Source organism: Sorex araneus, chromosome 3 (genome assembly GCF_027595985.1).
Source record: "Sorex araneus isolate mSorAra2 chromosome 3, mSorAra2.pri, whole genome shotgun sequence".
Lineage (NCBI taxonomy): Eukaryota > Metazoa > Chordata > Mammalia > Eulipotyphla > Soricidae > Sorex > Sorex araneus.
This window is the reverse complement of record NC_073304.1, coordinates 117228336-117252041: the sequence shown is the minus strand read 5'-3', so window position 1 is coordinate 117252041 and position 23706 is coordinate 117228336. Positions and strand designations below refer to the sequence as shown.

General features: G+C 41.9%; 1 protein-coding gene across 3 annotated transcripts in view; it reads left to right on the top strand.

The window, feature by feature from the left end:
• VCL (vinculin) overlaps positions 1 to 23706 on the top strand; it is a 136056-nt gene that overhangs the window by 37107 nt on the left and 75243 nt on the right. For all 3 annotated transcript variants that reach the window (XM_055131512.1, XM_055131511.1, XM_055131510.1), the window contains exon 2: positions 12001 to 12071. In XM_055131512.1, coding sequence (XP_054987487.1) covers positions 12001 to 12071 — 71 coding nt within the window. The remainder of the gene's footprint in view (positions 1 to 12000; positions 12072 to 23706) is intronic.

The following is a 23706-nucleotide window of genomic DNA, read 5'->3' as shown; positions in this document are numbered from 1 at the left end:
ACAAAGGAGATAAAAGAAATAAAATTCTGTCATTGTTAAAAAGAATAACTTTTTGTCTGTGTGGTGCTAGGAGTTGAACCTAGGACTTCATATATGCAAACCATGTACCCTATCACTAAATTTTTCCTAGCCCTATGTTAAAAAACAAAAATGTACAGTGAAATGGAGGAATAGTCCATGCTCTTGGAACTGTTTTGTTTGTTTTGGAGCTACACCTGTAGATGCTCAGAAATTATTCCTGGCAGTGCTGGGGGACCATGTTGGGTGACTGAGTTTGAACCCAGGTTTACCATGTGCAAGGCCAATACCTTACCTGCTGTACTGTTGCTCTGGCTCCTCGTGGACTCTTAAAGTGTTTGTTTTACCCAGAGCATTCTATAGATTCCGTGCAATCCCTATTAAAATCCCAATGGCATTCTTCAAGAAAATAGAAGAAACATCACTAAAATTCATATGGAAACACAAACGACCTAGAATAGTCAAAATTCTGAGAAAAAAAGCAGCTCAAATTTATAAATTATTTTGCAAAGCCATAGAAACAAAGCCATATGGTTTGTATGGCTTTGCAAATGTGTATACTCACTTATTCTGCCTCCATCAATGTGTTGTACCCTGGACCTCCCACATAGGAAGTACTCATAAGCACTTGATTAAATATGTGAGTTGGAAATCAGAGTAGGCTCTAGAATTTGAGGTCTTCTGGGCATAAAGCTTTTTTATTTTATTATTCATTTAAAAAACTATTTTCACAAGGTTTTCACATTAATTGATTACATTCAATATATCAACACCAGTCCCACCACCATTACACCTTCCCACTACCATTATTTTGAATTTTACCACCACTGTTCAAGCCTGACTGCCACAGACAGATTCTAGGTAATTAATTTTCTATTGTTTATCATGAATATCATGTGCTACTGAAATTTTTTTTTAAATTTTATTGAATCACTGCGAGATAGTTACAAGCTTTCATGTTTGGGTTACAATCACACAATGATCAAACACCCATCCCTTCACCGGTGCACATTCCCCACCACCGATATCCCCGGTATACCCCCCTTTCCCACCCTCCCCCTGCCTCCATGGCAGACAATATTCCCCATACTCTCTCCTTTTGCTCCTGAAATTCTAAATATGTAAATGATTGGAGTCCAGAGACTTTACTGTAGGGAGGTAATCCATTTTGAGATTCATTTGTGAGTGTCTGGGTCAAGGCTGGTGGCGCTTACATGGCCCAGAGGCAGTTGGGCCTGATAGCCAGGATCTTGAACGGGGAGGGAGACGGGAAGGGACCGATGGACCATCTCCGCTGGCAGTTGACCTGGTGTCTTCAGAGCCCGTTTCTGCCTTACCTGGGTTTTTGTTCTGAAAGTCTGTGGCCCCGGGGGTTCATCTGGAGTGGGCGGAGAGAGGACCCCCGCTCCATCTGAGGAGCCCCGGTGAATGGGCTTGGTACGGTGTCGCTGCTGTTTTCCGGGATTCAGTGCTGAGGCTCTCGCATAGCGCTGACCCATCTCGCATAGGTCAGAGGAATTGCAAATGTAGCTCCACTGTTGGAAAACAATAAAAGTTGTTGCTGGTGATGGGTCATAAAGATTTTATTATTATAGGGTTGAAGCCATAGTACAGAGGGTAGGGGGTTGCTTGCATGCACCCAACCCTGGTTCAATCCCCAAACCCCGTATTAGGCACTGAACACTGCGAGGAGTAATTCCTGAGTGCAGAGCCAGGAGTAGTCCCTGAGCACTGCCGGGTATGGTTCAAACCCCTGCACCCTTGCAAAAAAAAAAAAAAAAAAATTATCCTTGTTTAAGTCAGGCACTGGATATAGTTCCTTATCAGAACTATATCCAGAATATAGTTCTGGATATAGTTATAGTTATAGTTATAGTTAACTATATCAGAATGACCAGTATAATAGATTGATTAGATTACTACTTAGGCCTTAGGAAACAATGATTTGAACCAAATTATAGGCAGATGGCCACACTTTGCCTTCTTTGGTGACAATGGATTGGCTACTGTCAATTGACTTTGTAGCTTGGCCCACTGTGAGTAGTTAGACTTACATTTTTATCTTACAATTTCCTGCTATCCTGCTAATATAAAGCTCTGTTGCTATCATCTAACACTGTACAAATTGGTAACAGGTCCTTTTTGCTGCATCCTGTCTTCTGCTTCTGGCTGAGGGAGACATCTTTTTTTTTTTTTTTTTTTTTTTGCTTTTTGGGTCACACCTGGCGATGCACAAGGGTCACTCCTGGCTCTGCACTCAGGAATTACCCCTGGCGGTGCTCAGGGGACCATATGGGATGCTGGGAATCGAACCCGGGTCGGCCGCGTGCAAGGCAAACGCCCTACCCGCTGTGCTATCACTCCAGCCCCTGAGGGAGACATCTTATATGAACATATATTTAGTTTGGGTGTGTGTATGGGAAGCAGGGGGCAGGGGTTGGACTTGAACCAATCAAGGTTTTTTCCCTGGAAAAAACCCAAATCTCTCTACATGACTGAACCAAATCAAGTAGGTTGTGATAAAAGGAGTAACAACAGCAGGAAGAATAATAACTGCAGAAGATAAAAAGGCCTCTCACATAGTGTTTTGAACTAAAGTCACATATGAACAAAAGGTATTCAGATTAACTACTGACAAAGTAAAAAGCTCTTCAGTAGAAGCCAGCTTTCCTGCCAAGTTCCCTAAAAATTTTTCCCAGGACTCTTACTCTTCTACTACCATTATTTCAATTTATATGTCTAAGGATGCTATATTTCTTATTCTTTTACCACTTAGTGGACACATAGTTGGCACTTACTGTTTATTTACTGAATTGGGTAGAGTTGGACCTTAAGACTTACAGACAATTCTCTGAAGAAGGAAATAAAAATCATTTTAGCAGTTCATAGAACCAACAAATCTCAGTTTCAGCAACGGAATTCAATTGTGAGGCCATAATATGCATGTTGGGTTATAGTAGGTCTTGAATAATGTCATGTTATTCAAGGTCATTTGGTTTTAAAATTGATCAGAAAAAAGTGGATTCCCACGGGCCTGGATTTTCACGGTCTGTTTGGAGTTTGCCATAGCCCACGTCCGTGTGAATTTCTCCAAGTGCTCAGGCTTGCCAACACGTGGCTTAGAGACGTACTTTCATCCTGTGCTGTTCCTGTGCCAGTCTGAATGTGACATGTGCCTGGTGGAGAGATGGCCTCGTGCTGCCTTGTGCCTTGACTGCTGGCATAGGCTCTATCTGAAGTGTATGAGCAGGGCATAAAACAAAAGCATGACTGAATGGTTACAGGTGATCACCTAATAGTAGAAGGGTCTGCGACATTTCAGAAGTTTCTGTAGCCAGAAAATTGATGAACTGGAGAAATAGCTCAATAGGCTGAGCATATGCTTTGCGTGCAGGAGGGTTTGAGTCCCAGCACGTTATGGTCTTTTGAGCTGCCAAGAGCAACTCCTGAGCACGGAGTTAGGAGTAGTGCCCTGAGCACCACCAGTGTGGTGGTAGGGCCCCAAAACCAAAACAAAAATAAATAAATATCTAACCAGAACTTGTTTACATCAGTTAACCTACAGCAAAGTTGTATTTGTGTGTGTGTGTGTGTGTGTGTGTGTGTGTTTAGCTTTAAAATTTTAAAGGTTGTATTTGTTATACGTGTTTTCCTTAATCACACTTTTTAATCGACCATGTAAAGTGAAGACTGAATTTGAAAGGGATGTGTGTCAATACCGACCTGGAAAAACCTGCTCAGCACTCAAGACTGTAAGGCCGATAGATTTGTCTGTCTTTCTCTGTATTTGTTTTGTAGTGGGGCCACATCAGTGGTGCTCTGGAGTTACTCCTGATTGGGTGCTTGAGGGTTGCTTCTGGCACTGCAAGGGACCTGAGGTGCCAGGAATTGAACCCCTTCTGCATGCTCAGCATGTGCTGTAGTCTGTGGAGGTATTTCTTTGACCCTCTCTGCATTAAGAAAACAAACAAAACAGTTATTTCTGTGTAGATGATTTTTCTGAAAAGCTTTCTTCAGAAAGCGGAGGAGCGAAATGAAATCCTCCCCATGCAAGGCCAGGCTCTCTCTAATGCATTAGCTGCATTCCTGGCCCAGAAACGGACTTGCTTAGATGTTCTTCATTCATTCTCCAGCTGGAAGAGCCTTGAATTGGCAGGCTCTGGATCGTAACCTCTGCACGGGCAGGTGAAGCGGTAGGATCCGCCTTCCTTTCACTTGGCATCCCACCCCCTCTCAGGCTGGTTCAACTTTCTTTCAAGCTGTTTCCCTGGTTGAAGCCACCGGAGCCTGTTTTTCTTGTCTAGTCAGCCACGTGCTGAAACGGGCCAAACCTTTTTTCTGCTCCTCTGCTCCACCTGGCTGCTTTGCCTCCAGGGCTAGGGCCTTTTCCCTGGGAAAGTAACAAGTAGTGTAGACGGCAGTAAATGTTAGTCTCCTGGCTATGTGAAGAGTGAATTAAACAAATGAATCAGGAGGCAGAAACACCTTAGATGCTCTTGGAGTCCCATTTCTCCAGGCTAGCTGATGTGGTAGCCTCTGGCCATGTGTGACAATTAGAATGAAATTTAATTGAAAGAAACCAATCTTTTTTTCAGTTGTTTTGGGCCATGCCCAGCAGTGCTCAGGGCTTACTCCTGGCTCTGTGCTTAGGGCTCACTTCTGGTGATACTCAGGGAACCATATATGGCACCAGAGATTGAACCCAGGTCAGCTGTGTGCAAGGCAAAGCACCTTGGGCACTATCTATGCATCCCCAAGAAGCCAGTCTTGAAAGGCTACTATCTATCTATCTATCTATCTATCTATCTATCTATCTATCTATCTATCTATCTATCTATCTATCTATTATGGGAGCAGTCACATCCCACTGTGCCCAGGGTTTACTTCTAGCTCTTCGGGCAGTGCTTGGGGAACCCTGTGTGATACTAGGAGTCAAACCCTGGTTGGCTGAATGCATGGCAAATGCCTTATTTGCTCTATTATTTCTCTGGCCCCGAGACTATATAATACTGTTGAATCTAGTTATAGGACATTCTGGAAAAGGTACGGTTATAGAGACAGTGAAAAGATCAGCAGTTGTTAGGGTTTGGGCGTGGAGAGGGATGACTAGGCAACACACAGAATTTGATTTATTTTTTAGTTCAATTGCCGTGAGACACACAGTTACAGAGTTGTTCATTATTGAGTTTCAGTCATACAAAGTTCCAACACTCCTCTCTTCACCAGTGTACATTTCCCACTACCAGTGCCCCCAGTTTCCCTCCCGCCACACCCTCTCCTCTTCAGCCTGCCACTATGGCAAATACTTTTCCTCTCTCTCTTTCTCTCTTTTGCTCCCTCGCTCGCTCACTCACTCGCTTGCTCTCCCTCTCCCCTTCCCCCACTGCTTTTGGACATTATGGTTTATAATATAGGTACTGAGAGGTTACCATGCATGTCCCTTTACCTCCTTTCAGCACTCAGTTCTTGTCCAGAGTGACCATTTCCAACTGGCATTGTCATAGTGGTCCCTTCTAAGCAGTACTCTATATAGATACTAAAATGATGGGTACATTTCATTATGGGGTTCAGACTCATAAATCATTCAACATCAAGAGTGAAGTGTTGTATGAACTCTGGCCTTTGAATGGTTGTAATGTGTCTGTGAAGGTTTATCAACTGTAAAAAAAGTACCATTCCTGGCAAGGTGGTGCTGATGAAAGGGTGTTGGTAGTTCAGGCAGCCGTGCCTGGTAGGGGTGGAGATTGTGGGAAATCTCTGTAGCTTCCCCTCAATTTCATTTAGTAAAATTAAAAACTGCTCTTAAAAATGGACTTAAACTTGGAAGAATGAAAGTAATGATTCAGTTTCTAAGTTGGAGAACAGATAATATAGCCATATTGAGTACCTCAGTAGCCACATTGGGTTACTGGCCTTCTGTATTGAGAAGCAGAGATGAAATAGAACATAAATAGAGTATTTCTGTTCACCACGTTGTTCTTTGGGACAGCAAAAGAGCAGTTTGGCTAAAGAGCAATTCCCTAAGTAAAAACGGCATTTGTTCTGCATAGTTGAGTTTTACGTGTTGTGTCTTAAAAACAGGTCATTAGTTTACCTAATGTAGGCTGACTGAATTGAAGATCAGACCAGGTGTGGACATTGTCACTGCAAGTATAAAAGCGGTTTAGAAAAATGAAATCAGATTTAATGCCCCTCACTTAAATGCTTTAAAGTAGCTTTTAAATGTTGCCGTTGATTATTTTTTTATTATCTCTTTTCTTTCCTCACATACCTCTCTCCTTACAGAAGAGATACAAAATAATGAAATAAATTACCTTCTTTAACAATTACCTCTACTTGAGTCAGAATATTTTTGTAAAGTATAATAGTTTTATTTTTAGAAAGGATGAGAGAATGAAGAGACAGAAAGCAAGAGAGAGAAAGAGAAGAAAGGAGGGAAGGCGAAGGGAGAGAGGGAGAAGGGAGGGAGGAGGGAAGGGCAAGCTCCTCCAGAGGGGAAAAAGTTGAGGGGACACATTTTATTTTTTTTTATTTTTTATTTTTATTTTTTTTTAATTTATTTATTTTTAATTAGAGAATCACCGTGAGGGTACAGTTACAGATTTATACACTTTTGTGCTTATACTTCCCTCATACAAAGTTCGGGAACCCATCCCTTCACCAGTGCCCATTCTCCACCACCCGTAAACCCAGCGTCCCTCCCACCCTCCCCAATCCCATCTCCCCCCCACCCCACCCTGCCACTGTGGCAAGGCATTCCCTTCTGTTTTCTCTCTCTAATTAGCTGTTGTGGTTTGCAATAAAGGTGTTGAGTGGCCGCTGTGCTCAGTCTCTAGCCCTCATTCAGCCCGCAACTCCCTTCCCCCACATGGCCTTCGACTACAATGTAGTTGGTGATCGCTTCTCTGAGTTGACCTTTCCCCGGAACGTGAGGCCAGCCTCGAAGCCATGGAGTCAACCTCCTGGTACTTATTTCTACAGTTCTTGGGTGTTAGTCTCCCACTCTGTTATTCTATATACCATAGATGAGTGCAATCTTTCTATGTCTGTCTCTCTCTTTCTGACTCATTTCACTCAGCATGAAACTTTTCATGCCCATCCACTTAACTACAAAATTCTTGACCTCCTTTTTTCTAACAGCTGCATAGTATTCCATTGTATAGATGTACCAAAGTTTCCTCAACCAGTCATCCGTTCTGGGGCATTCGGGTTTTTTCCAGATTCTGGCTATTGTAAACAGTGCTGCGATGAACATACATGTGCAGATGTTGTTTCGATTGTACTTTTTTGCCTCTCTGGGATATATTCCCAGCAGTGGTATTGCTGGGTCAAATGGGAATTCAATATCTAATTTTTTGAGAGTCGTCCAAATTGTTTTCCAGAAGGGCTGAACAGTCGGCATTCCCACCAGCAGTGAAGAAGGGTGAGGGGACACATTTTAGATTGAGATGTGAGTATTGGGGAGAACATGAGTTCTGCATAGAAGCCGTCACTATCTACTTAGTTATTGTCTTTGTTGCAGCACTTGTGGTGCAGGGGATCTCACTTGATAACGTCTGTGGTGTTAGGAGGAGGTGCTGGGAATCCAACTCAGGGCCTCACATGTGCAAGGCAAGTGCTTTGCCACTGAGCTACATTCTTGGGCCCCTTTGAAAGTTGACTTTTTCTTTTCCATCCATTCTTTATAGCATCACCTTTATCATTATCTGCCATGCTCTTGTTTATTAATTCAGTTCCTTATATTCTATTTGTCTACTTAATAGAATAAAGTTCCACGAGAGCAGGAAATTCATGTTCATTTTCTACTCTATCCTCAGTACTTAGGAAGTACCTGATACATAGGGTTGTCCTCAACAAATATTTAGTAATATGGAACTGTTTTCTAGAAGAGATATGAGGTACTTGCCCCTGATATTCTGTTTCTCTTAGTCTCTCACTCGAGTATGTTATACATATATACATGCATGGATATATTTAAAATAAAAGGAAACTTCATGTGTCTAAGTGTGAATGTCCTTCTAGACTCTCTTTATCCTTCATATGAATTAGTGACTTTGTCGCTGAATTTTATCTTTTACTTCCTGTAATCTGGCCAAAAACTTTTTGAATGGGTGATTTTAGTTGGAAAATATAGTGAACAATGCATCTGGAAATATTCTGTCATGTTTTGATCGGAGAAACTCTAGAAAACCAGCTGCTCATTTGAAAGGCTTTTATTATGGTACAGACCGTCTATTGTCTGTGAAAGCTGTGGCTGCTACACAGTGTGTGTGTATGTGTGTGTATGTGTTCGCCTTCTTTTCTGATGTTTTCATTAACTTATGCATGACTTGTATTCCTTGAGAATAGTTTATTGTGTTGCTTTCTTTAATTGATTTACTGTGCATTTAGAATTGTTTTTTGTTTAAACTTCAAAAGTAAAATTGCTTAATAGTAGGATTGAGATACTTTCAATTCTGGATTTGAATTTTTTCACAGATTTCTGCATTACAGGGTACTTCATACTTATAATACCCCAATGTAGCTATATTTTTATAAAATTGGTGAATATCTACTCTCTACTAGGTTTAAAATTGCATCTTCTTCATCATCTCACACCAGTAAGAATGACACATATCAAAAATACTGGGGACAATATGTGTTGATGAGAACATGATGAGGAAGGAAGTGTCATTCACTGCTGGTGGGAATGTTGTCTGTGGAAAACAGTATGGAGATTTCTCAGCGAACTAAGAATTCAGCTGCCATAAGACCCAGCAATTCCACTTCCGGCTGTCTATCCCTAGGAAACAAAAACATCCATTCAGAAGGACATATGCACACTATTATTCTTTTCAGCACTTAGTACAGTAAGAATCAGCCTAAGTGTCCAATAGCAGATGAATGGATTATGAAGATGTGGAATACACACAGTGAAATACTTTGCAGATGCAAGAAACGATAGGTGAGGGTATAGCTATATATTCAAACCACAGAGTCAACAACACTGAGAATATAAGATCTAAACTACAACAACCAAATTTTAAACTGTGCCTGTCAAGCTGGCAGATCCGGGTAGAAGGGAACCTGGAAACACTGGTGGAGTGAAGTTGACACTGATGGTGTGCTTGGAGCTAGAACATTGTATGTCTAAAACTCACCTGTTGATTACTTTGTAAATCATGGTATTTTAATAAAATTTAAAAAAAGATTTAATGTTTAAACATTCAAAATAAGCACTTTTAAAATTGCATCTTTTAAAGTACTTTATATATGATGTACTTCACAAGAAATCGACGTCCATCTTTACAGCAACAATTTTTGGGTTTATTTTGTTTTGGACACGCCGGTGTCTTGGGGCATACTTCAGGCTCTGTGCTCAGGGATCACTCCTGATGGTGTTCGGGAACCATTTGTAGTATCAGGATTGAATCAGGGTCAGCTGCATCAAGGCAAGGTCTTTGACCTCTTAATGATCTCTCCAGCTTCAGCTATAGGAGCAATTTTCCTTTGAGGAATAATTTTTAAGAAAGTAAATATGTGTGCCATTTGTGAGCATAAAAAACATATGGGGATACATACCTATAATCTCATTAGATGTGGGATTAGACAGAATTTGACAGAATTCGACCATTAATATTTAGATATTACTGGGCTGGAGCAGTAGCACAGTGGGTAGGGCATTTGCTGTGCACGCAGCCGACCCAGGTTTGATTCCTCCATCCCCTTCGGAGAGCCTGGCAAGCTACCGAGAGTATCACACCCTCACGGCAGAGCTTGGCAAGCTACCATATTAGATATGCCAAAAACAGTAACAAGTCTCACAATGGAGACGTTACTGGTGCCTGCTTGAGCAAATCGATGAACAATGGAACTGACAGTACTACAGTGCTGTGGTGCTACAGTTTGTTTATTTTGGGCTGGAGTGATAGCACAGTGACTAGGGCGTTTTACCTTGCAGGGGGCGACCCGGGTTCGATTCCTCCATCCCTCTTGGAGAGCCTGGAAAGCTACCAAGAGTATCTCGCCTGCACAGCAGAGCCTGGCAAGCTACCCGTGGCGTATTCGATATGCCAAAAACAGTAACCACAAGTCTCACAATGGAGACGTTACTGGTGCCTGCTCGAGCAAATTTTTTTTTTTTTTTTTGCTTTTTGGGTCACACCCAGCCATGTTCAGGGGTTACTCCTGGCTCTGCACTCAGGAATTACCCCTCGCGGTGCTTGGGGGACCATATGGGATGCCGGGGATTGAACCCAGGTCGGCCGCATGCAAGGCAAATGCCTACCCGCTGTACTATCGCTCTGGCCCCACTCGAGCAAATTGATGAGCAACAGGATGACAGTGACAGTGAGACTGACAGAAAATGAGAGATAATTGCTAAGGAAATTAATAGGTGGGAAATAATTGCACCTAAGTAACCCAGAGTTACATCTTAGTACTACCTTTAAATGATAAAAACTGTGGTTTGGAGAGATAGTATAGTGGGTAATGAACTTGCCCTGTGTATGGACCACCCCAGTATGATCCTCAGCACTGATTTATAGTACCCCGAGCATCCCCAGGAGTGATCCTTGAGCACAGAGCCAGGAGTAAACCCTGAGCACAGCTGCGTGTGGTTCAACCAACCCGCTGTCACCAATTGTGATTAAAAATTATAACATCTCATTTCTGAAAATAGAAACTACAAGATACAAATTTCATCAAAATTTCCCAGCATTAATACATGTATATTAAATATTAACATTTTGTTTAATAGTCATTCAGAGTTTTGCTTTATATGTAATGATTTTTGGGTAGTTAGTGTATTATTTTTATTTCTTCTTTTACATGTGATACAATATTATAAACATTTTCCCGTGACACTGAGTCTCTCTTAACTATTGTTTTAATGGCCCCATAGTACTCAATCTAAATATGATTTTTATTCTTTTTAAATGAAATATAATATTATAAACATCTTCTGCAGTGCTGTCTCCTAACTATGGTTTTAACTGCTCCATAGTGCTCAATCTAAAAATATATCATAATTTATTAAGTAACTCCTTATTGTTGAATGCCATTTTTAATTGGATGCCATGTTTTAGGTTTTATAACCAATGTGATAGTGAATGTATTTGAATATTATTATTACCACATTTGGTACTATTGCCTATAAGGTGTATTCTCACAAGTGCAATTCCTAGATAGGATATTTCCAGACACAAACTAGCCAACTATTTTCCAGGGAGAATTACCAAATTACATTTCTACTTCATCGTGCAAAACTATTCTATATTGGCATTGAAAATTATAGTGTGTGTGTGTGTGTGTGTGTTTTACCAGGCAATTAAAATTGGGCCAAACACACATGTTCTCTACCCCTGGGCCACATCCCCAACCCTATATTATTTCTTTTACAGTTGCTCTATAATTAAGGATTGGGGGTGGGGAGAATCATGTTTTAGTCTGAATGCATTTATTAGTGAAGTGTATTTTTTACATTTGCTTTTTAGTTCCAGAATCATGATTGCTTCAAACAATTACTTTACAGGAATGTCTGCTGTTTTTCTGTTTAGTTGCTAGTATGCCTAATTGGATAGTATACTTCATATACTGTGTTAGTGATATAGCAGTTTCTCAGTTAAACAGACATGCATATATATTCTCAGTGGTAGATTTCTTTTTTAATTTTTCTGATTGCATTCAGTCTTTCCCTTGGTTGAATTATTCTGAAGTATTTATAAAGTGTATGTTTCAAATATATTTAGTTTTTTCTCTTTTTTTTGGGGGGGGGAGGTCACACCCAGCAATGCTCAGGGGTTACTCCTGGCTCTGAACTCAGGAATTACTCCTAGCAGTGATGGGCGGCCATATTTGATGCCGGGGATCGAACTTGGGTCGGCCATGTGCAAGGCAAACGCCCTACCCGCTGTACTATCGCTCCGGCCCTGAAATCTGTTTAGTTTTTAAAAGTCTGACAATGTATATTTAAATTTAAATTGTGAATCTTTCTTCTCTTAGGTTGGAAAAGAGACTGTTCAAACGACAGAGGATCAGATTTTGAAGAGAGATATGCCACCAGCATTTATTAAGTGAGTAATTGCAAAGGGTTTTTTGTTTTTGTTTTGTTTTGCAGAGTGTTAATCAGACACATTCTTTTTGTTAGAAAAGTAACTCACTCCAGAGGCAATTTTTATCTAAAATATAGGACCACAGAGATAGTGTAGGGTTAAGAGGCTTGCCTTGCATGTGACCAACCCAGCTCCTATTCGTGGAACTACATATGGTCCCTTGAACCCCACCAGGAGTGATCACTGAGTACCGAGCCAGGAGTATGTTCTGACCACTGCCACATGTGGACTCAAACAAAAATGGAAAGATAAAATTTGAGTTCAGATTTCAAGTTTGATTTTTTTTCCTGCTGCTGGGGATGGAACCCAGAACCTCGTATGTACAAAGTTTACACTTGACCACTGCTCTCCGCTGTCCTTCTCTTTATTTTAAAGCTTTGCTCACTCAGATTTTCTACTATAGATTGTATTTACCATTGGGCCTTTTTAGCATAAATGATTTTTATGTTTATTTATTTTATTTTTATGTTGTTTTTATTTTAGAGCATTATAAAGCTGTTCATGATTGGATTTCAGTCATCCAGTGTTCCAATACCCATCCCTCCACTAGTGCTCATTTCCCAGCACCAGTGTCCCCAGGTTCCCTCCCATCACCCCCACCCCCTGCCTGCCTCTTTGGCAGGCGCTTTTCTTCTCTCTCTTTCTTTCTCATTTTGGGCATTGTGGTTTGCAATATTGATACTGAAAAGCATAAACGATTATTAAATAAAACCATGACTTCTATATTTTATTTCCCAGAATAGAAAAATTTTGGAAACATATTTTGACCTTATGAGAACAGTAGTAGAGAAAAGTTTTTTGAAAATTATCGTAACATTTCAGTATTTTTTTTTTTTTTTTTTGCTTTTTGGGTCACACCTGGCGATGCACAGGGGTTGCTCCTGGCTCTGCACTCAGGAATCACTCCTGGCGGTGCTCAGGGGACCATATGGGATGCTGGGAATCGAACCCGGGTCGGCCGCGTGCAAAGCAAACGCCCTACCCGCTGTGCTATTGCTCCAGCCCCAACATTTCAGTATTTTTAAACTCCTGAGTTTAAGTCATATTTACATTTTACCTTATAGTACTTAAATAGCTTCTAGATGTTTTGTCTTTATCTAAAATTGAGAAGATATACTACATATTTTTTTCCCTTTTTTTTTGTCACAATGGGCAATTCTTGAGAGCTGCTGCCAAGTTCATACTCAGGGGTGTATCCTAGCAATCCTGAAGAGACCGTGCATTGTTGAGGGTCATAGCTGGGCCTCTAGAAATACTATATTTTGATTAGTTAAAGCTTTTCAGATTCTTCATTATGTTGTCTTTGATCAATGACTTTGTTCTGTATGACTGTCTAGTCTGAGATAACAGTAAAGGCTAATTGGTACATAAAACAACTGAAATAAAAAAGCAATGCTTTTTCAAGTTAGTAATATGTCTATTCAGTTTATTAAAAATAAAGAATTTGATTAGGCACTTCAAAAGAGAGAAGTTGCTAAGAGGGTAAATCTTAAAGGTTCTTATTGCAAGACATAAGTAAATAAATAATGTGACTATCCTGCTTTTCTTGCATTGACTATTTCAGAGACTCGTAATAGCCTGAGTTGACAAGGGTAATTCTGGCCCATAAACGTGGAGTGAGTGACAGAATTATTTTTAAGGGCATTGTCAGGCAACTTTTCTTTTTCTTTTTCTTTTTTTCTTCTCTCTTTGGGTCACACCCAGTGATGCTCAGGGGTTACTCCTGGTTCTACACTCAGGAATTACTCCTGGCGGTGCTCAGGGGGACCATATGGGATGCTGGGGATTGAACCTGAGTTGACTGCATGCAAGACAAATTCCCTACCCGCTGTGCTATTGCTCCAACCCCGTCAGGCAACTTTTCATAAAACAAAAAAATAAAACTATCTAGGTAAGGGTTATCAATGTCAATCCTGAGAACTTCTCTCTTTTTCTTCTTTCTGTTTTTTGGGGAATGGGCCCACTCCCAGCCAATGCTCAGGGCTCACTCCTGGCAGGCTCAGGGTGTGGTAAGTGATAATGTGATTTGAACCTGGGTCTGCTGTGTGCAAGGCAAGTATTCTACTTGCAAGTATTAACACTCTGGCCCCAACAATTCAGAAATTTTAATCTTTATCTTACTATGGGGAAGTCCCTTGTCTCTGGGAAGAATCAGGGAGAGCTGTGTTAGGATATACTGAAAGATGAACTGAACAGTAATTTGAAAGTACATAGTTTACTGGAACATAACCTAGATGTAAAATCAATAAACTCTGACTACCCACATGTTCTGCAATTAGATTATTCTGCAATTTCAAGTATGATGGCTTTGCTTTTCTTTAGAATGCAAAATGCAGCCAAAAGTGGCTGTAGATACAGCCATTTGGAGGGGAAGGAAGGGAAACAGATGGAGGCAATTAATGACATCTTTGGAGCTGTAGAGTTGAACATTCTGGGGCTGTTTGGTTGATATTTGGAAGTTTCCAGGGCATGATAGATTGAAGCTTTCTCTGTCACTCATTTTTCTAAGGATTTCTCAGTTGTTTCTAAGTAACATTAAAGAATAATAAAATAACTGGACTGTGTTGATAGTTCAAATGACTGGTACACGTGCTATGCATGTGGGCGATCTAGGTTCAGTCCTGGCATCACCTGGCTCCCCAGAAGGCAACCTAGAGCACTGTGCCAGAAGTAGCCCATGAGCACTGCAGGGTGAGGCATCTCTCCAAAAGTGATAAAAATTCTTAGATCAGCCTCTACTTTTAGAATGTTAGAATGTCAGGCCTAGAGATTGCGGAAGACTTTTGGATTTATTTTATAGAGAAGCACTTTGTATTTATTTTATACTTAAGTGATTTGGTAAATATTGAAAGAATTTTTTAAGGGAATAATGTAACATTATCAGAATTCTTGACGTTTTCAGAATTTGTGAGCCTCAAAATCAAATCATTGCTTATTTGTGCAACTGGCAGTTAAGGGATTGCTGGAGAATGAATCTAATGTCAGTTAAAGATTATACATTTTACTTGTAACTGTCAATGCTGGGCCGACGCTTTATTGTGAAAGTGAGAATCATTTTAATATGGAGCAAGATTTGCATTTTCACAGGAAGACTTTCTCTGGGGTGGAACTGCAAGTTATTCTATTGCTCTCTGCACTGGCAGATAGATCTGCTTTAGTAATTTTACCCAAGATTGCATTATAGCCACACTGTTTCACAAAAGAGGTATATGGTTGCAGTGGTTGTCATAGAAACTGCTGTGTTCTTCATAAACATCAGGAAAGCAAGAGCCGTGCTGTGCTGTTCCAGTAGTTAGACACACTCCCACTGTAAGGAGTTCGGGGCTGGAGAGAGCGTGGAAACCCCAGGTTCAGTCCCCAGCACTGCAAGATCCTTGAATACTACAAGCAGTGGCCTTGGGTACTACTTTAGGAACAACCCCTAGCATCACTGTGTGGCCCAAAAGGCAAAAACCAAAAAGTCATTTGATTTTTAAAAGACTTTCCAGGAGTCTCACCCGTTACTGTATTCCCTGTTAGTGTTTTGCATCATCATTACCATCACCATCATCATCATAATCAGGCAGCTGCAGCAGTAATATTTATATGTAAGTGACTAATTAGTGGGCTACAGAGTAGTTAAGTGTTTATTGTTTGCTTTTCTATGTGTCAGGAATGAAAAGTGCTACCTAGCCTGCAGTTCTGACCAGTGTATCTTTATGAAGGATCACTTGTAAGATGCATTTAAAGTTATTTATTAATAGTAATAAGGTAGCAAAATATGCCCCCCCACACACAAAGAGTAAGTTGAAGGCCAGAGATGGCTTAGGGACTGGGGCCCTGGGTTTGATCCCTGTTACCACATGGTTTGCAGGTACCACTGGGAGTGATTCCTGAGCACTCATGCCAAGTGTGGGTTCCAGCCACCTTCCCAAAAGAATTAAGTTGAGGGGCAGAAGAGGTAATACAGATAGTAAGGGATCTGCATATGTCCAACCTGGGTTTGATCCCCGGCACCATCTGGAGTGATCCCTGAGCACAGAGCCAGGACTAAACCCTGAGCATAGCCAGGTATGGCCCCAAATCCGAAATTTAAAAAAGAAGTTTTTTAAAAAAAATTAAATTGAGGAGGAGTTAAACTCAGTGGTAGAGTGGGGTTTTTTTTTTGGGGGGGGGGTGGGGGGCACACTTAGAATGCTCGGGGCTTACTCCTGGCTCTTCACTCAGAAGTCACTCCCGGTGGTGCCCAGGGGACCATATGGGATGCTGGGATCAAACCTGGGTCAGCCACGTGCAAAGCAAATGCCCTATCCACTGTTCTATCACTCTGACCCCAGTACAGTGCTACTTTATAGGAGTTTCTGGGTTTGACACCTGCCACACACACTCATATTCAATGTGATATATAGAATATCATTCCTCTCATATTCATAAACTTACCATTGTTTGGTTTTCCTGTAACTCTTACTTATGTATAATACATTCACTTGGTTTTCATTATGATTTCTTTAGTAAGAAAATAAAATAATTATTAGAATAACAGCCTTTGTGACTGAAAGTCACTCATAAATTCCAAATGTTCCCATAGGGTTTTGTCATTTGTGTGAGGTTTATTTAACAATAAATGAGGGACAAAGAAAAGAATTGCTGCGAGAGATGTTTTAAAACGATGTAAGAAGTTTATAGTTTTCATACATCCTGACCTTACAGTTTCACTGTTATCCCGTTGTTCATGGGTTTGCTTGAGTGGGCGCCAGTAACATCTTCATTTGTTCCTGTCGTGTGCTTGTGTAGCCCAATGGCATCTGCTCGCTCCAGGAACATGAAGAGCACGTTGTTGTTACTGTTTTTGGCATATCAGCTATGTCACGGGTAGCTTGCCAGGCTCTGCATGTGACCTTACAGTAACGCAGAAAAAAGTGTTGTTCTTGTAGGTAGAAATAATAGAGACTTCATGCAGGAATTGGGATGTGGGTGAGTAGATGCAGGGAAGAAGGAATCTACTCCCTTTTTTTCAGGCCAAAGAGGAGTTATGGGCCTGTGGGAGTGGTAGGAACGAGGCTTCAGTAGGTAGCTTGGGTCCAAGCATGAAAGTTAGGCAAAAGAATCTGGAATTGGGCAGCTGAGACGCCTTGCAGCTTTTGAGCAAAGGAACAACAAGATGAAAGCGTATTTTTCAGAAAGATTCATAGCCAAATGCAGGGTGAATAATAGGTGCTAGTGGAAGAGAATAAGCTATCTGTCAAACTGTCCACTTCATTTTCTGTCAGTGTGGATGTGCTTCAGTTTCTTGGAAAAAATTGCCTGGAACTTCAACTTGCCTGGAAAAAATTGATACTGCAGGACACAGTGGAATTTCATTCTTCTGCAATGGAGCAGGATGATAAAAGGGGATTAGTTCTTGGATGCTATCTAAAGGAGATCTGTTTCTGAATGTATCAGAAGGGGTCACTTAAGAGGTGATCCTTGTGGTTCTGATTTGTTCAGGGCCATAGTGTACATAGTCTGGTGATAGGTAGGGACAGTTTCATTTAGAACTGTTGAGTGTGACCATTTCCTGTCTGAGCATTCAGTTTGGAACCATCCAAACTTGGGCTGATTCAACAGCTTGTGCTATTTTTGAAATATATTTTAATATCTAGGCCTATTGAATAAAAGAATGTCCCTTCTTGACTACGTGAAAGACTCCATTAACAGTTCCTAGGAAACTGCCTGTTTTAACTTAGAGCCTTTATTAGTTAAGCATAACTATAGTATTTATTTTTATTATTTTATCTTGATGATATTCATCAAGTACTAAGTACATCAAGTACTAACAAGTAATTTAGAAAAAAAGTGTGAAAACCACACTTTGACCTTACATTTTACTCAGTGTCTCTTTTGACATCATCAAACTTTTTATAGCTTTATATTTTTAGATCTCCAGACCTTATATTTAGCTTTTTGTTTGCTTGTGATCTTGAATATTCAAAATAATTTGTGATGAAATTTTTATTTTAAAAACACTTTTTATACTAGGTACTGCAAGTGTCAGAATAGTTTTAAAATTAAAAAATTTTAATCACCGTGAAATTACAGTTATTCATCTTTGGGTTACAGACATACAGTATTTCAACATTGACCCCTTCACTTCCCTCCACTAATCTTCGCCCCAACCCCATTTTTCTCCCACCCACAAGTCTGCTTCTATGAGAGCCTCTCTCTCTTAAAAAAAAAATTGCTAATAGGTAAAGTGATGACACTTTGTCTTTGAGTATTCATTATTCCCCTATTACAATTCCTTTGTCCCTCCAGGAGAGCCCGGCAAGCTACTGAGAGTGTCCTGCCTGCACGGCAGAGCCTGGCAAGCTCCCCGTGGCGTATTCAATATGCAAAAACAGTAACAAGTCTCACAGCAGAGACATTACTGGTGCCTGCTCGAGCAAATTGATGAATGGGACGACAGTGCTACAGTGCTACATGTTTCCTTATACCCCGCATATGAGAGATCATTCTGTGTCTCTCTCTCTCTCCCTCTCACTAATTTCCCTTAGCCTGATACTCTCCAGGTCCCTCCAAGCAGCAGCAAACTGCATGACTTTTATCTTTTCTTATGGCCAAGTAATATTCCATTGTGTATGTATACACATAGTTTCTTTATCCGGTCATCTATTCTTGGGCACTTGGGTTGTTTCCAGATTTTGGCTGCTGTGGATAGTGCTGCAAGAAACACAGGGGTACAAATGTCATTTCTCCATTTTTGTTTTCGGGTTCTTGGGGTGTATTCTAGGAAGTGGGTTGCTAGGTCAAATGGGAATTCAATTCCTACATTTTTTAGAAATAATCATGTTGTTTCTCAGAAAGACTGGACCAGTCAGTGTTCCTACCAGTAGTGAATAAGATACCTATCTCTCCACATTTGCACCAGCACTGATTGTTCTTGTTCTTTTTGATGTGTACCAGTCATATGAGATGATATCTCATAGTTGTTTTGATCTGCATCTCCCTGATGATTAGTGATGTAGAGCATTTTTTCATCTGCCTTTTGGCTATTTGTATTTCTCCTTGAGGAAGTTTCTGTTCATATCTTCTCCCCATTTTTTTTTATAGGATAGGATTCTTTTTCTTGTAAAGTTCTACTAGTGCCTCATTTATTTTTGATATTAACTCCTTATTAGATGAGTGTTGGGTAAATAATTTCTCCCGTTCCGTGGGCTACCTTTGCATCCTGGTCCTCATTTCCTTTGAGGTGTAAAAGCTTCTTAATTTCATGTGGTCCCATTTGTTTATCTTTGCTTCCACTTGCAGAAAAGATTTTTTTGTTTGTTTGTTTAAAGCAAAAGAAGGATTTTTTAAATCATTCTATTTAATGTATTTTTAAGCTAAAGAATGAATTTTTGATCATCCTATTGAATGATCAGTTTTTCTGATGCTAATGTGTCCTCCTGTTTTCTTTTTTTAACTAAAGTTTTTTGTTGATTCTTCCATTGCTATTTTAAAATTATTTTCATGGGGGGTTGTTTGTTTTGTTTTGGTTTGGGGGGGCAAACAAAACAAATGAGAGTCAGGCTCAGTCCTGACTCTCAGTAAGAGATCACTCCTGGTGGGCTCAAGGGTCAAATGAGGGTCCATGCAAGGTAAGCTACCCATTGCACTACCTCTCCAGCCCTGCTGTTGTGAGATTTTTGTCTCAACATATACAGTGGTGTTTCTGTGAGAAACCCATTCATACCTGCTAGCTAACTTGCAGCATTTGTTTTTAAATTTATTTATTTAGTTTGGCTTTTGGGGTCACACCCAGTGATGCATGGGAGTCACTCCTGACTCTGCACCAAGGAATTACTCCTGGCATTGCTCTGGGGACAATATGGGATGCTGGGGATTGAACTCCAGTCAACAGAATGCAGGGCAAATGCCCTACCCGCTGTACTATTGCTCCAGCTGCTGCTTGCAAGCACTTTTGACCCAGAACAAGCACACACACCTTAGTTTACCTTAGGACTTGTCACATTAAATTATAACTGCATACTCATGTTTTTCAGATCATCTTAAACCGAAACCATTTGTGAGATTTTAAGTTTTCTTTCGGCTGTGCTCAGGGCTTATTCCTGTCCCCTTTGCTCTGTATGTAGGGATCACCCTTGTGGGGGCTCAGGGGACTGTATGTGGTACTAGGAATTGAACTCAGCTTGGCAGCATGCAAGGCAAGGGCCTTCTTTTCTGTATTATCTTTCCAGCCTTCTACCTTCTTTTAGTATTATTTTTGAGATGGAATCACCGTGAGATCCACAGTTATGACTGGGTTTCAGTCATACAATGTTCCATCACCAATCTCTTCACCAGGGTACATTTCCCACCATCAGTGTCCCCAGTTTCTCTTCCACACCCCTCCCCAATTGTACCTCTAGGGGGCACTTTTCTTCTCTCTCTCTCTCTCTCTCTCTCTCTCTCTCTCTCTCTCTCTCTCTCTCTCTCTCTCTCTCACCCTCTCTCTCTTTCCCTTCCCTTTTTTTTTTTGGTCCGGGTGGGGGGGGGATTATGGTTTGCAATCTAGGCACTGAGAGGTTATCATGTTTGTTCCTTTATCTACTTCCAGCACTCAGTTCTTATCCAGAGTGATCATTTCCAACTGTCTTTGTCATGGTGGTCCCTTCTCTATCCGAGCTGCCCCTCCATTCCCCCCTTCCCCCACCACCACCACTGGTGACTAACTTCCAACTGTGAACCATTTGCTATCCTTCTACCGTGTAAACAAACTGTCTGGTAAGGAGTTTTGAGGAGCAGAGAGCCTGAGCAATCCGGTCATTCCCACTGTGTTGCTTTCCATTCAGCTGACTCGCAGAATCCTGCTTGATCTGTCTCTTAGTTGGGGGTCTTACCCTGTTGAGCTTGGGGCTCACTCCTGGCTCTGGGCTCAGGGATCACTTCTGGCAGTGTTCAGGAGGCCATATGCATGCAAGGCAGCCACCTTAGCCCCTGTGGACCCCGAATCCACTTTTGCTTGAAGCATGTCAAAGCTAGTTGTGTCCCCTTCTAATATCAAATGAAATAAAATAATCCAGCAAGCGTGTGGTGTTTTGAGTGTGTGTTTTCGTTGTTACCGTAATGGACGTGTTCTAGCAAAAAGAGTCTGGTGTTGCCTTGAAAGTGTTTTGAATTTTTCAGGCATGACTCACCGAGGTTTCCAGCGTTAGATTTGGGTGCACACAGGCAGTGTCCCATACCATCACTGAGCTGGGATGCGGAAAGGAGGGGGCCTGTCAGATTCTGAAATCCTGGAGCCCGCAGTTGGCCTAGCATATTTCAGTGTCGTCACTCAGTGTACATATGTTGAGTTGGTGCTATGCACTTGCTACTTGAATTAGATTCCAGTTGGTCATTGTACTCTGTGTTCCTGACTCCCTCCTAAAGACTATTCTCGTGGCCCTCACTCGGGTTTCTGGATGACTAATGGCTGAGGATCCTTGACCTTTCTCAAAATGGCAACATCAGAAGCAAAGCTTATTGGCTAGTACTGGGATCCACAGAATGTATTTACTTTTCCTGTTTCAGTTAGTTATTTAGTATTATTTTGCTTTGGGCCACACCCAGCAGTGCTCAGGGCCTACTCCTGGCTTTGTTGCACTCAGAGATCACTCCTGGTGGGACTTGGGGGGCCATATGGGATGCCAGAGATGGACGCTGAGTCAGCTGCATGCAAAGCAAGTGCCCTTCCCACTGTACTATCTCTCTAGTCCCTTATCATTTTCTTTAGGGGTTCCACACCTGGTGGTGCTCAGGCTTACTCCTGACTCTGCCCAGAGATAACTCCTCGTAGTGCTTGGGGGATCATATGGGGTGCTGGGGACTGAACCCGACTCGATCGCATGCAAGGCAAGCGCCCTACCACTGTGCCCAAGTGCCCTAATAAGGCTGTCTCTCCAAACCCCCTTATAAGGACATTTTAGGCCAGAGACATGGTGCAGGAAGTGAAGTGCTTACTGGGCAGCCAGTCCATTTGGTCTCCGGCATCACATATGGCCGCCTGAGCACCTTCATTGATCATTCCTGAGCACAGATCCAGGAACATCCCTTGAGTATCCTGAAGTGTAGTCCCCTAGCCTCCGCCACCACACACCAAAAAGTTGTGTTGACAGAATGAAGAGACAGCACTCCCTAATTGAGGGTTACCAGGAGACTGAACTGTCAGTTGGGAAGGCTGGAATGTGGCAGTCATTTCACAGGTTTTTTTTTTTTTTTTGGTGAGAGGCAGCATGTGGCTGTGGTCCGGGCTAAGTCTTAGCTCTGCTCAGGGAGCACTTCAGGCAGCTAGATGACAGGGATTGAAATCCAGGCAGGCACCTTACCCTCCAGGCTGTTAAAATGCATGTGCGCTCAGGGAAGGGAGAAGGGCTGAGATCCCACTCACCTGGTGGGAAGAAGAGAGAGTCCGAGGCCCTGCTCGCTCCATGCAGTTCTTCCATTTATGGGGGGCCTGGATTTTCCTATGGTCTTCAGCTTTGTGTGCTGCAGTAGAGGACAGGCCACTCCTGTGGGTGCTGGGGACTACCTCCCCCCTGGCTCTGTGTTCAAAGGTTGCTTTCAGCAGTGCTTGGGGGACTGTGAGTGAATATGGCCTCTGACCTCAGCAAAGGGGAGTTTCAGAAGATAATTATCATGTAATTAAAAACACTTAACTGTACCACCATTTTCATGACCCTATTTTAATATTTCTTGTTTTAGAGCACGCTTGGCTTCTCAGACTTGGAAGTGACCTGGGGAGTTATTCATCTGTTAGGGGCCCTGTCCCTGTGGCAAGGCAAGGCAAAGCGCAGCACAATAAAGAAAGGATCAAGGATCTAACCGTGCAGTTGGTTTTGCTGTCGTATAACCACACCAGGGCCAGCCTGTCTGGACAGGGATACAGCCGCCTTGGTGGGGGAAACCCCACCTCCCAGACAGTCTATTGTCTTTTCCTTCCACCTGTTTCTTTCCCCGATAGCAGACTATTGACTGTGCTTTTCGGCCTGACCACCTGCTCCTGAACAGACAGGTCCCACCTGCCCCCTTGGGTGTGCCCCGGGGTAACGCAGCGGCTGAGAAATCAGGTTTGCAGGTATTCTGCTCAACAGCCCCTCAGTTCTGGGCAAATAGGCACTTTTAAAAACACCTTTGACAGAAAACACTTACTTTTCAGAGTTCAGAGATTAGGAGTTGAAGATCAGGCTCTGGCAGGTGAGGTGTCTGGTGAGGCCTGCCTTGAGGTTCACGGACCCCTTCTTCTCCCCAGGGAAGACTCTGCTTTCTGTTCTGTAAGAGCGCTATCCTTATTCAGGAAAGTTCCACCCTACTCACCACTCACCGGCCCATCTCTTAATGTCTTCACACTGGGGTTCACGAGAGAATATTTGTGATGGTATTTTTGTTTGTTTCTTCGGGTGCGGGGCACACCCGGTGGTTCTCAGGGCGTATTCCTGGCTCTGAGCTCAGGGATCACTCCTGGTGGGGCTTGGAGGACCACATGGGGTGCTGGGGTCAAACCCAGGTAGCTGGATGCAAGGAAAGCACCCTTCCTGCCTCGCTATCATTCTTCCTGCTTCTGACCGTAGTTATCAGCTAAATTACTATCCTATCTAAGATGGGAGTTTATTTAAGTATT